We start from the raw sequence: 10,942 nt of genomic DNA on the forward strand, positions 1-10,942 counted from the left end.
AGAGGGGATAAGGGTAGGGAGTGTTCTATACGCTGAATAGCAGATGGGGGGATTCTACGTCTCCCTGGGAGGTATTCCCTCCTTTTACTCCTCTCGTTTCTCTCTTTCTCACTCCCTCTCTCTCTTTTTCAGCTTTTTCTCCTTTCTCTCTTTGCCTCCCCCTTCTCTCCTCTCTTTTCCCTGTGTATTTTAGATTTTGTACACACACGCACGGAGGCATGTATGCACACACACACACACACACACACACACACACACACACACACACACACACACACACACACACACACAGAATGCTTTTTCTTCACTCCAACGAAAAAACACAACGCAACAAATCATGTTAAACAGAGTACACATCTCTACATGTTTCTCTAATTAGACTCATTATAACAGGAATTGCGATGCACTGAGAAGAGCCAACATACTTTCAGATGATGTTCCATTCCAATCAACACTGAGCAACAACTTATTTTGATATTTTTTGCCTCACTCAGGGAGGTTTTGATTCTGGTCGTTGGAGGGACTCTAGAGGATGGTTTTGAATTTGAGTTTTAGTGTAAAAATAATCTTTGGACACCTGTATGAATGTGACAGAAGTGTACATCTGTGAAGAACATGTGTTTTATAGTTCAATATTTGTCGAGGAATGTTTCTTGACTGTTGCAGTAGGGACTGATGAGATTTTGTGCTTTTTAGTATTAGGGAGAGAGAGTTAGAAACCATGGAAATTAGAAGTATGGAAAGTAATAGAAACCATTGATTCAAACCATGTACATAAAATAAGATTTTTTTTTCCAGCTCAAGTGTCAGACCAACCAAGAACTTTCTCTTAAAAGCTATAATTCACAAATGATTGATTAATTCTATGCGGAGGGAGGATGGAAAGAGAAAAGCTTATACACTGACTCCAAATATTCATTTTTCCTATTGTTTACATGGTAGAGATTTACATCTACGTAAAGCATACATAACACACCCGTGAGCACTAGATATAAATGATGTAATAGTTATACACTGCAGAGCACCACTAAAAGTTTACAACGTATTTTACAATGCATCTATGGAACTGTGGATGGAAAATACACTTTGACGTCATGTCTACTTGTTGTTTATGGATCTGTTGTGAATTCTTTATAGATTATGGATGTAGTTACTGTGGTATCGGTGTACATTATAGCAAATGTAGCTGTGAAAATGACATTCAAGGTTTATGTCTCAATAAACTAAGTTACTATACAAGTCAAGAATTTGGAGCAACAAATGTCATTTACAATAAAATACAAACTTTTCAAAACAGGTTTAAACTATATTGTCTCTCCATACACACAAGGACAAATTTGGAAATATAATTCTAAACATTCAACTGAAATACCATGAGCTAAGCACTTGCATTGGCAATAAAAAACCATAACATTGCTTTTATCACATCCAGTATAGTGCTATATTACCATACAATGTTGGAGTCAAAGTTATTGAGACTGTGTTATCTTTGTGGTTTAAGTGATGGTAGTAGACGTGCAAAGATGAGGCCAGAGTCCGAGACACCAGGAGACTAAGGATCTGAGGGTGAGCCCCTAGGCCCCAAATGTTCCATACACAGTGAATTCAGAAAGTATTCAGACCCCTTCACTTTTTACAGATTTTGTTACGTTACAGCCTTATTCTAAAATTGATTCAATTGTTGTTGTTTTTCTCATCAATCTACACACAATACCCCCAAAAACAGGTTCAAAGGAAATATCACATTTACATAAATACTCAGACCCTTTACTCAGTACTTTGTTGAAGCCCCTTTGGCAGCGATTACTGCCTCGAGTCTTGGCACACCTGTATTTGGGGAGTTTCTCCCATTCTTCTCTGCAGTTCCTCTCAAGCTCTGTTAGGTTGAATGGGGAGCGTCGCTGCACAGCTATTTTCAGGTCTCTCCAGAGATGCTCGATCGGGTTCAAGTCCGAGCTCTGGCTGGGCCATTCAAGGACATTCAGAGACTCGTCCCGAAGCCACTCCTGCGTTGTCTTGGCTGTGTGCTTAGGGTCTTTCTCCTGTTGGAAGGTGAACCTTCGCCCCTGTCTGAGGTCCTGAGCGCTGTGGAGCAGCTTTTCATCAAGGATCTCTGTACTTTGCTCCGTTCATCTTTCCCTCGATCCTGACTAGTCACCCAGTCCCTGCCGCTGTAAGACATCCCCCGAGCATGAGGCTACCACCACCATGCTTCACCGTAGGGATGGTATTGGCCAGGTGATGAGTGGTGCCTGGTTTCCTCCAGATGTGACGCTTGGCATTCAGGCCAAAGAGTTAAATCTTGGTTTCATCAGACAAGAGAATCTTGTTTCTCATGGTCTGAGAGTCCTTTAGGTGCCTTTTGGCAAGTTCCAAGCGGGATGTCATGTGCCCTTTACTGAGGAGTGGTTTCCATCAGGATACTATACCATAAAGGCCTGATTGGTGGAGTGCTGCAGAGATGACTGTCCTTCTGGAAGGTTCTCCCATCTCCAAAGAGGAACTCTGGACATCTGTCAGAGTGACCATCGGGTTCTTGGTCACCTCCGTAAGGCCCTTCTCCCCCGATTGCTCAGTTTGGCGTGGCGGCCAGCTCTAGGAAGAGTCTTGTTGGTTCCAAACTTCTTCCATTTAAGAATGATGGAGGCCACTGTGTTCTTGGGAACCTTCAATGCTGTAGAAATGTTTTGGTACCCTTCCCCTGATCTGTGCTACAACACAATCCTGTCTAGGAGCTCTACAAACAAGTTTTCGACCTAATGACTCGGTTTTTGCTCTGACATGCACTGTCAAATGTGGGACCTTATATAGACAGGTGTGTGCCTTTCCAAATCATGTCCAATCAATTGAATTTACCACAGGTGGACTCTAATCAAGTTGTAGAAACATCTCAAGGATGCTCAATGGAAACAGGATGCACCTGAGCTCAATTTCGAGTTTCATAGCAAAGGGTCTGAATACTTATGTGAATAAGGTTTTTCTGTTTTTTAAATTTAATACATTTGCAAAAATGTAAAAAAAACTGTTTTCACTTTGTCATTATCTGTAGATTTATGAGGGGGGAAAAAATATGTAATACATTTTAGAGTAAGTCTGTAATGTAACCAAACGTGGAAAAAGTGAAGGTGTCTAAATACTTTCCTAATGTACTGTAGCTCAACCACCCATTCTGGAATGTGTAGGCTACCACTCTTCTAATTGGGAATATATAGTAAAATAGTAAAATACTCTGTGAATGCGTGTACACCACTGAGCCCATGCAGCACACAACTTGTACACACACTGAGTCCGTAAGGTGGATTTAAGTTTAGATAGTTTGACTTTTGTCTAATGGTTGTTCATCAATCATTTGTCTTTGTAAACCTCTTAGTTGTATTTTCATCTGCACAGCATTAGTCCATAATGCAGAACTTTCGTTTTCAATGGACTGGCTAAATGTGAGGTTTAGGCTATGCATACATGTTTCACAGCAACATTTATTTTAAATGAAGTATGACTAAAATAACCACTTTGAATAAATGCCTTTGTTCCTGAATTTAATTTAGGGTTAACGAAAAGTAACTTTTCTCATTCTCTAGTCTAGTGTTTGTGATAATACGCGTTGCACTATCAGCACCTTCGGGTTGCTTTGTGAGCTATGAGTGTTTTGGTTGTAACCCCGTTCCTCGTGACCTGTGTGACCCGCCAACGATAAACTGTTAACTGCAGAGCTTCAGTCACGCTCAAGGAGGCTGATGCCCACATAATCCGTGACATTTTATGAAAAGCGCGTGTTTACCGCTCAGTCACCTAACTAGGCCTATAACTATAAACGTTCCTTCTTATTTTCTGTCTGACTTCAACTTATTTTATTGTAGCCCATAGGTTCATTTCCTGACATCTATCATCAAACACACTCTCACAGATTTTGTTAAATATAAATTGTAGGCTAATTATTCAATAGCCTTTCGGTTAATCGACAGAAAGCCTACTCGACATTTTACCATCTTTTGAGATTTCTACTCAATCGCTGCTGTAGCTTACTATGTTATACTATTTTATTTATTTATTTTATTAGAAAATTTGAAAATTAAACTGGACAGATTAATTTAAAAATAATTCAGTTTAGGCCTAGTGATCAGTTATCAAATTAGCCTACTTTTACTTTGGCCAACATTTTTTCCAATAGACTATAGCCTACTCAACCAACATTCATATAAATTGGGGTGAGAATATAATGATTCTAACGTCAAACATTTTCAAAGTGAATAGGCCTATGGCTGGTTATAGGCTAAACTTTGTAGAAAGGGTAAATCACCTAAGAAAGCCAACAAGGGTTTATATCGAAGCATGGCAATAAATAAAAACTGATCAGTTATGCCATGCAGGTGTAATAACAACACAGAACAACCAGGCTATAGACATAGAAGTCCTAGCTAACCAAGCACCCCGGCCATATCAACAGTAGAAAGCAAGTAATTAAGATCATGCAGGTGTGCGGTAACTCTTGTGATCACTTACCCAAGTTATTCACATCAATTTAGCGTAATTTATACATTTTAGGCTGGGTATCTTTAAAGGCCAATCCGCAGTTGAAGCAATAACAAAGCGGAAACCCTCCTCTGTTTCGAATAAAAAAAACCGAGGGAGTGCCTGAAGAAATGCAACCACTCTCAAATTCATAGACAGAGCTATACAGTGTTCGCTTACATTTACAATGTTTAGAAACATTAGAGTAAAAGAAGGTTATTTGTGAGGTTCTGATGGGGTGTGACATTAGAACTAGGCTCATGAGGAATTTACAAGGTATATTCTTTCACAATCAATGGATATATCATTCATTTAAAAGTAATAAAATTGGGGTAGCAACTGTAGATTGCCCCTCTAAAGCACTTTATGAAAACTGTAAAAGGGACTTAGCCTATAAAATGAAGTTGATTTATTGATTGAGTTTTAAGCATTTTCGGTTGTGACGTGTTTTATAAAGGTAAAAGGGAGTTAGTTCAGCGTGAATCCTATTATTTTCTGGTTGTATTTTATTAGGATCCCCATTAGCTGTTGCTCAAGCAGCAGGGTACACTTCCTGGGGTCCACAAAAAAAAAAACATAAAATATGACATAAATGGATCAAGTAATCAATCCACTTGCAGATGTATTTATTCACATCATACTTTTATGGATGAAAGAAAAATGAAAAAGTCCGCTAGTGGGGTTTCATGCACATGCATACAGACAGATCAACAAATTATTCATGAGATCGTGGGGCGTATAAGCCACTCAAGAAAATAACTCGTGTTCGTTATAGACATGAATTTGATCTCATTTTCTATTTGTGGGTAGGCTGTAGGCTGTACTTCACTCTACTTTTGGGAGCAGAGTGACTGATGGTCTATATTAGGTTTGGTGGAAAGAGGAAGTCCTATTGCATGACACACAACTTGGTAAAATAGATTGACACCCGAACACTGCTAGGCATAGCACAGCTACGCCTAATAAAGACCAATAGAATGGCAATTGCAAAACAACATTTTGATGAAATAATGTAGCATATTCCAAAGGATTCAGCATAAATAAATATGTATCCATTCCATTCATGTAGGCCTATTTATTTTTAGCATTTTATTGGCTTGTGTCCTATGTGGCTTTTTGAACGTTGTAGCCTACTTTTTACACTGGTGAGTTGATTTGCCCGTACGTCTGTTCATGTGTAACTCTGTGTAGTTGTTTTTGTCTCACTGCTTTGCTTTATCTTGGCCATGTCGCAGTTGTAAATGAGAACTTGTTCTCAACTGGCCTACATGGTTAAATAAAGTTAAAAATAAAATATATGTCTAATGTCTGCAGTGTCATTGCGTGAAGACTTTTCTCCAGACCTTTCGTGTTTTTCAGGTATTTGTAATCTATTCTATTCTTGAACTAATTTTCGTTCACCATTTAGTCTCACTTCTCAATCCAACGATGTTCAACGGTAGGCTATGCTATAGGCCTGGTTTGGCCGCACAGGCTCTCTCTAATTTTCAGAACCTGTAGACCTACCAACCAAATGTTTTCAGTCATACAAAGACAAACAAAAAGTGAGATATTTCCTGAAATCCAATAAAAGTGGAATATATATTTGTGTATTTAAGTCGCCCATATTTATAAAAGAAAACATAAACTACATTAGTAAAGGTATCCTAAAAAACATTATATTATGGGGACAGTTCATGGTAACAATAGGCCTTATATTTGATTGTGTGTGTGTGTGTGTGTGTGTGTGTGTGTGTGTGTGTGTGTGTGTGTGTGTGTGTGTGTGTGTGTGTGTGTGTGTGTGTGTGTGTGTGTGTGTGTGTGTGTGTGTGTGTGTATGATGAAAACACTCAACATTTACAATATAATATGGCTATTTCAAACAAGATCATTATTACGCACGTGGCCCGTGGGGCGAAAAGATTTACGTTGCAAAGTAATAAAATCATAGTTGTGGCAGATATTAACACACCTGTATACATGTACTATATTAACAATTTCAGGGCTATATGGGTAATTTCTTTAATTTTCCCACTCTGAGTATGTATGGCATTGCATAGCAATATTTGCCTGTAAAAAAAAGTAAATTGACTCATTTTACAGCCAATGAAAAGCATATATTTCAGTCTGTCGGGCGGCTCCTGCATATATTTATCGCCTGTGAAATGGCAGTCGTAAGAATTAGTTATGTTTCCGCCACTGCTTGACCTTTTTTTTACGAATTATTTGTATAATTTAGCACAATAAAATATGTGACCTCAACCTCCAATAAGCAGGTCGCGACCCGGGGTTGTGTGAGTGTAGTGCCATGGCACAGTCAGGGACGCTCTCTCGCGCTCTGCATTGGCTGTCTGGCTTGCGTGTTACATCATCACGCATGCTGCTGTCCTCCGATGGCCTAGTGAACTGTCTCTGAGCAGTGCGCTGCGCGGAGTGGATCTAGCTCTACTACGCGTATTTCCTCTGCGTCAGGGGAAGCAAGTCGTGGCGCCATAACACGCGGCCGGGCAACGGGGATGCGCATTTGTAGTCACGGATGGATCACACTCTCCAAACAGTGGTCCTCCCATCAGAGAGAGAGAGGAGATCTTTCTCTTCGCTTGTCGCCCGCCAATCACGCCACACAATTGATGTTGTGAGGATATCGGCCTAAAAAACAGCTTCCCAGCCTTTCCTCACAAACACCTGCTTTGAATATTGCCTGGCATATTTAGTAAAGAGATGCTGGTCTTTTGTTTTAGCATCATCCCAATTAAGATCATATAGCCAAAACCTAAACATCATGATCCTACTATTATCCATAGGCTCATAATTGTGAACAGTGGCTCATGGATCTTCTTCTACCATGACATACGGGTTAGGCCTAATATTTAATGATGCATAATTGCATGATAAATACGTTGTGCTCATGTCTCCTAATTATCATTTAATGATCTTGGTCGCTTTTTTTATAAAAAGCCTAGCCTGTGGGCTATGGATGTGAAGGAGTAGGCTATAGCCTCTCTGGCCAATACATCTCGCTCTCTCGTGGCAACTGTGACAAGTAGGCCTATGAGGAGATAATGAAACGGTCGAGGAGGAGTGTTTACTCAAGAGTCCGAGCCAGCTGCCTGTGATCATCCGTGATGATCATCGTCCTGCAAAATACAGCCTTTGTCACCCCCAGTGACACCGCCCTGTCCACCACGAGTAATTACGAGGATAAATGTATGAGAGGGTAAATGGACTTGTAAGGACCAAGGTTTTATCATCCAGCCCGTGCATGGAGCATGGAATTACATTCACACACATAGGCCGCTCAGAAGAGGCCTACACTTTGGCTGCTTTTGTGCATGAAGATAAATGTTGAAAAAGTTGAACAAATATTGATACAGAATGTTAATCGTAGAATTGCACATGTTCTAAAAGTCACACACACACACATACACACACAGTATAGAACATAGACGTTTCTTATTTAGGCCTATAAGTGTGAAGTTGATCCTGCAGCCCAGGGCCTGTTGAAAGTAATATTTCTAGTTTGTGTACACTGAAAGTGCAATGTTACACTGAAAGTGAATTATTATTTAATGTAATAATAATGTTCTGACAGCTGATTCGCACTCATCTCTTTCAGTATTTGTGCTGAACCACTAGTAAAAGTTGGAAAAGAAGTAACAGAGGAATACACTCTGTTGTTGCTTTGTATATGGGAACCAAATAACAATGTCCACGGGTAATTGTAACAACTATTCCTAGATGTATTTATATTATATTTAGTAGTAGTACTAAGTATTATTATTATAAAGGGCAGCAGTCGAGTAGTTGTAGTAGGACTATTAATTTATTATTCTAAAGGTAGTAGCCTGGTAGTATTGATATTAGTATTATGTGTACTGTTGTTCAGTCCTATTTTTACATGTTCCACTCAATAAGTAATAGCCTACATTGTCTTTTACATTTTGGGAATAGGATTCTTAGCAAAAATTAAAATGATAGGTATTTATAAAACAGCAACACTTCCTGCACGTGATCTACTGTGGGCCTTCATTTGGCTAATTTCTAGACTGAGATTATTACTTACTCAAAAAATTACTTTCCAGGCAAATGTCTTTTTTTGTAAAACAATATTTATTCTCATTGAAAAACAAACCGTGTAAAAAGTATCACACTCCGATTATACAATACTTGCCAAAGAATGTACAATGTTTTATTACTGAAATAAGCACACACTGCATATAAATGAACGACCTTCATCTTTGTGTCTTTTAAATACAAAGCACAAATCAAAACAGTAAAAAAAACTTTTTTGCCAAACTAAAAAACATGTGTGTGTTTGACACAATATACATTGTTTGAGACGTGATCACGTATAACCTTTCATTAAGTCGATATCCTGAGACGCCCTAGACTTAAATGAATCACTTCATAAACAATGAAAGTTCGTGGAGAGAAAATTAGATTGACACTAAAATTGTATTAACATAAATATAGCCTAATATCTTTTTACAGAATGAATTGGCACGAATAGTGTTAATGTCCATCATTCAGCTGCGTGCTACAAAAAAAACATACAAAAATAATCCTACCTTCAAAGAGGGGGCGTTTTTGTTTGTGTTTCTTGAAAACTTTGAAGTTAGTTTATAGAAATTAACAGCCACTAGTACCGTTCAGAATTATGTTGGGAAAGTTCTCGACCATATGTAAAACAGTTCCTGGGTGCATACTCAGCGGCTGGTTGGGCGACTGTGGCGCGAGGGAAGACGATAACATTGGAACAACAGTGGAAGTCCGCGAAGCACAGTGAGAGTGCGCAGGGCTCAGCGAACTCCCAATTATACTCTCTATGGAGAAGGTAGAGCGCTGGACAGGCGAGCTGGACTTGGCTGCAGTGTGTATGGGTGAAACCAGGCTGGGACTGAGCTGGGGTAAGAACCTGCTCCTCGCTAAGTCACTGGCGGTGGGCAAGGACGGTGCCGAGATAATGGTCCCAGTGTGTGAATGCCTGGACTGTTGCTGCTGCTGAAACGCGAAAAGCGCAGAGTGTGTGTGGTAGGACTGCAGCTGGATACCGTAGCCGCAGCCGTAAGGTCCATAGCCGTACGCAGCAGCTGGGATAAAACTGTTATGTTCCCGCAGCAAGTCCTGCTGCTGCTGTCGTTTGAAGCGTTTCCGTCGTCTCAGAAAGCTACCGTTGTCGAACATATCGGCGGACTCCGGATCTAGGGTCCAGTAGTTCCCCTTCCCGGGGTTTCCGGGTTCCCTCGGTATCTTGACGAAACAGTCGTTTAGGGACAAATTGTGTCGGATTGAGTTCTGCCACGCGGGGAACTTTTCCCGGTAGTACGGGAAACGGTTGCTGATGAAATCACAGATCTCGCTGAGGGTGAGCCGCTTCTTGGGGCTCTGGAGAATGGACATGGTGATTAAGGCGATGTAGGAGTATGGGGGCTTCACCAGGATGTTCTTACTGGCTGGTTTGTACGGATCCCGGGACGAGGAGATGTCTAGGCATGGCGGGGAGCCAGCCAGGAGATCATCGTGCATCTGCGCCACCTCGTCTACGTAGGAGCGCGTCTGGCTGTCCCCATCCTCCCCCTCGCCGACCACGTCGATGTCGGTCTCTTCCGAAAGGATGGAGGCATCCGACATCTCGGAGCTCAGAGTCATGGCTCACGGCTGGTTATGCAGAGCGCTGCACTGTGCTGTGCGCTCCCAGAAGCTACGGCGGATAGGAAGAGGAGATGCTGCCCGTGCTACTCTGCCCTCTTTCAAGACAACTCATATGAGGGGATGAGAGGAGCACGCCGGCGGTAAGAGATGTCCCTTTTTCCAAGCACTCTCATATGTTTTAGGGATTTTTTCGTTGTTCAGTAGCGCACCATTCGGATGGTAGTTTGAAGTGTGTTTAAAGGACCTGAAAAAGGCCGAACCTGAATCCTAAAGAGGGCGGATCTTCCATCGCGCTTTATACGGTGCTCTGATCACATGGCGAAGGAACGTCACCAAGGCAAATGAATAGAGGGGGGGAAAGCAAACAATTGTATTTGAAAAAGAACGGTGGACGATTTAAAAAGTTTGGTTCTCTTTTGGTGGTCATCTTGGTATAGGCTACACATATGGTTAATCTAAACTTTCATTTCAGCTTTCATTTCTGCATGCAGCCTAAGGTTGCATGCAGAACAAAGCCAATGCAGGACAATCCCTTTTAAATAATAATTTATTGTGATAAAAAGCTCTAACATGATAATGGAATTTTATGCTTGAAAGAAGTAGGCCTATGTATAAAGTTATGGCATTTTAGAAATTCCGTTTCACCAAAAATAAGTAATGGTTCAGATTAATTAATGATTTATAGCCTACATCAAACTAAATTATCTGCGTTTTTTAAAATAAATTATTACAGACGGAATTTCATGTCCCACTCTCCACGCATCGTAGTTTGCGTGATCCGGTAGTTATCTAGATTATCCGC

At 40.6% G+C, this 10,942-nt stretch overlaps 1 protein-coding gene across 1 annotated transcript; it reads right to left on the minus strand.

Annotated features, from left to right (window-relative positions):
- Positions 1-8,793: 8,793 nt before the first annotated feature.
- Positions 8,794-10,354, minus strand: LOC120021815 (forkhead box protein D1-like). Its single transcript, XM_038965665.1, has one exon. It carries the CDS (start codon positions 10,135-10,137, stop codon positions 9,118-9,120), a length of 1,020 nt encoding a protein of 339 aa, XP_038821593.1. The 5' UTR covers positions 10,138-10,354; the 3' UTR covers positions 8,794-9,117.
- Between the last annotated feature and the right edge of the window lie 588 nt (positions 10,355-10,942).

Source organism: Salvelinus namaycush, chromosome 26, assembly GCF_016432855.1.
Source record: "Salvelinus namaycush isolate Seneca chromosome 26, SaNama_1.0, whole genome shotgun sequence".
In the NCBI taxonomy this organism is placed as follows: Eukaryota; Metazoa; Chordata; class Actinopteri; order Salmoniformes; family Salmonidae; genus Salvelinus; species Salvelinus namaycush.

What these genes read in the sequence shown, in the direction of transcription:
- LOC120021815 (XM_038965665.1), bottom strand. Translation starts at nt 10,137, where the DNA reads ATGACTCTGAGCTCCGAGATGTCGGATGCCTCCATCCTTTCGGAAGAG.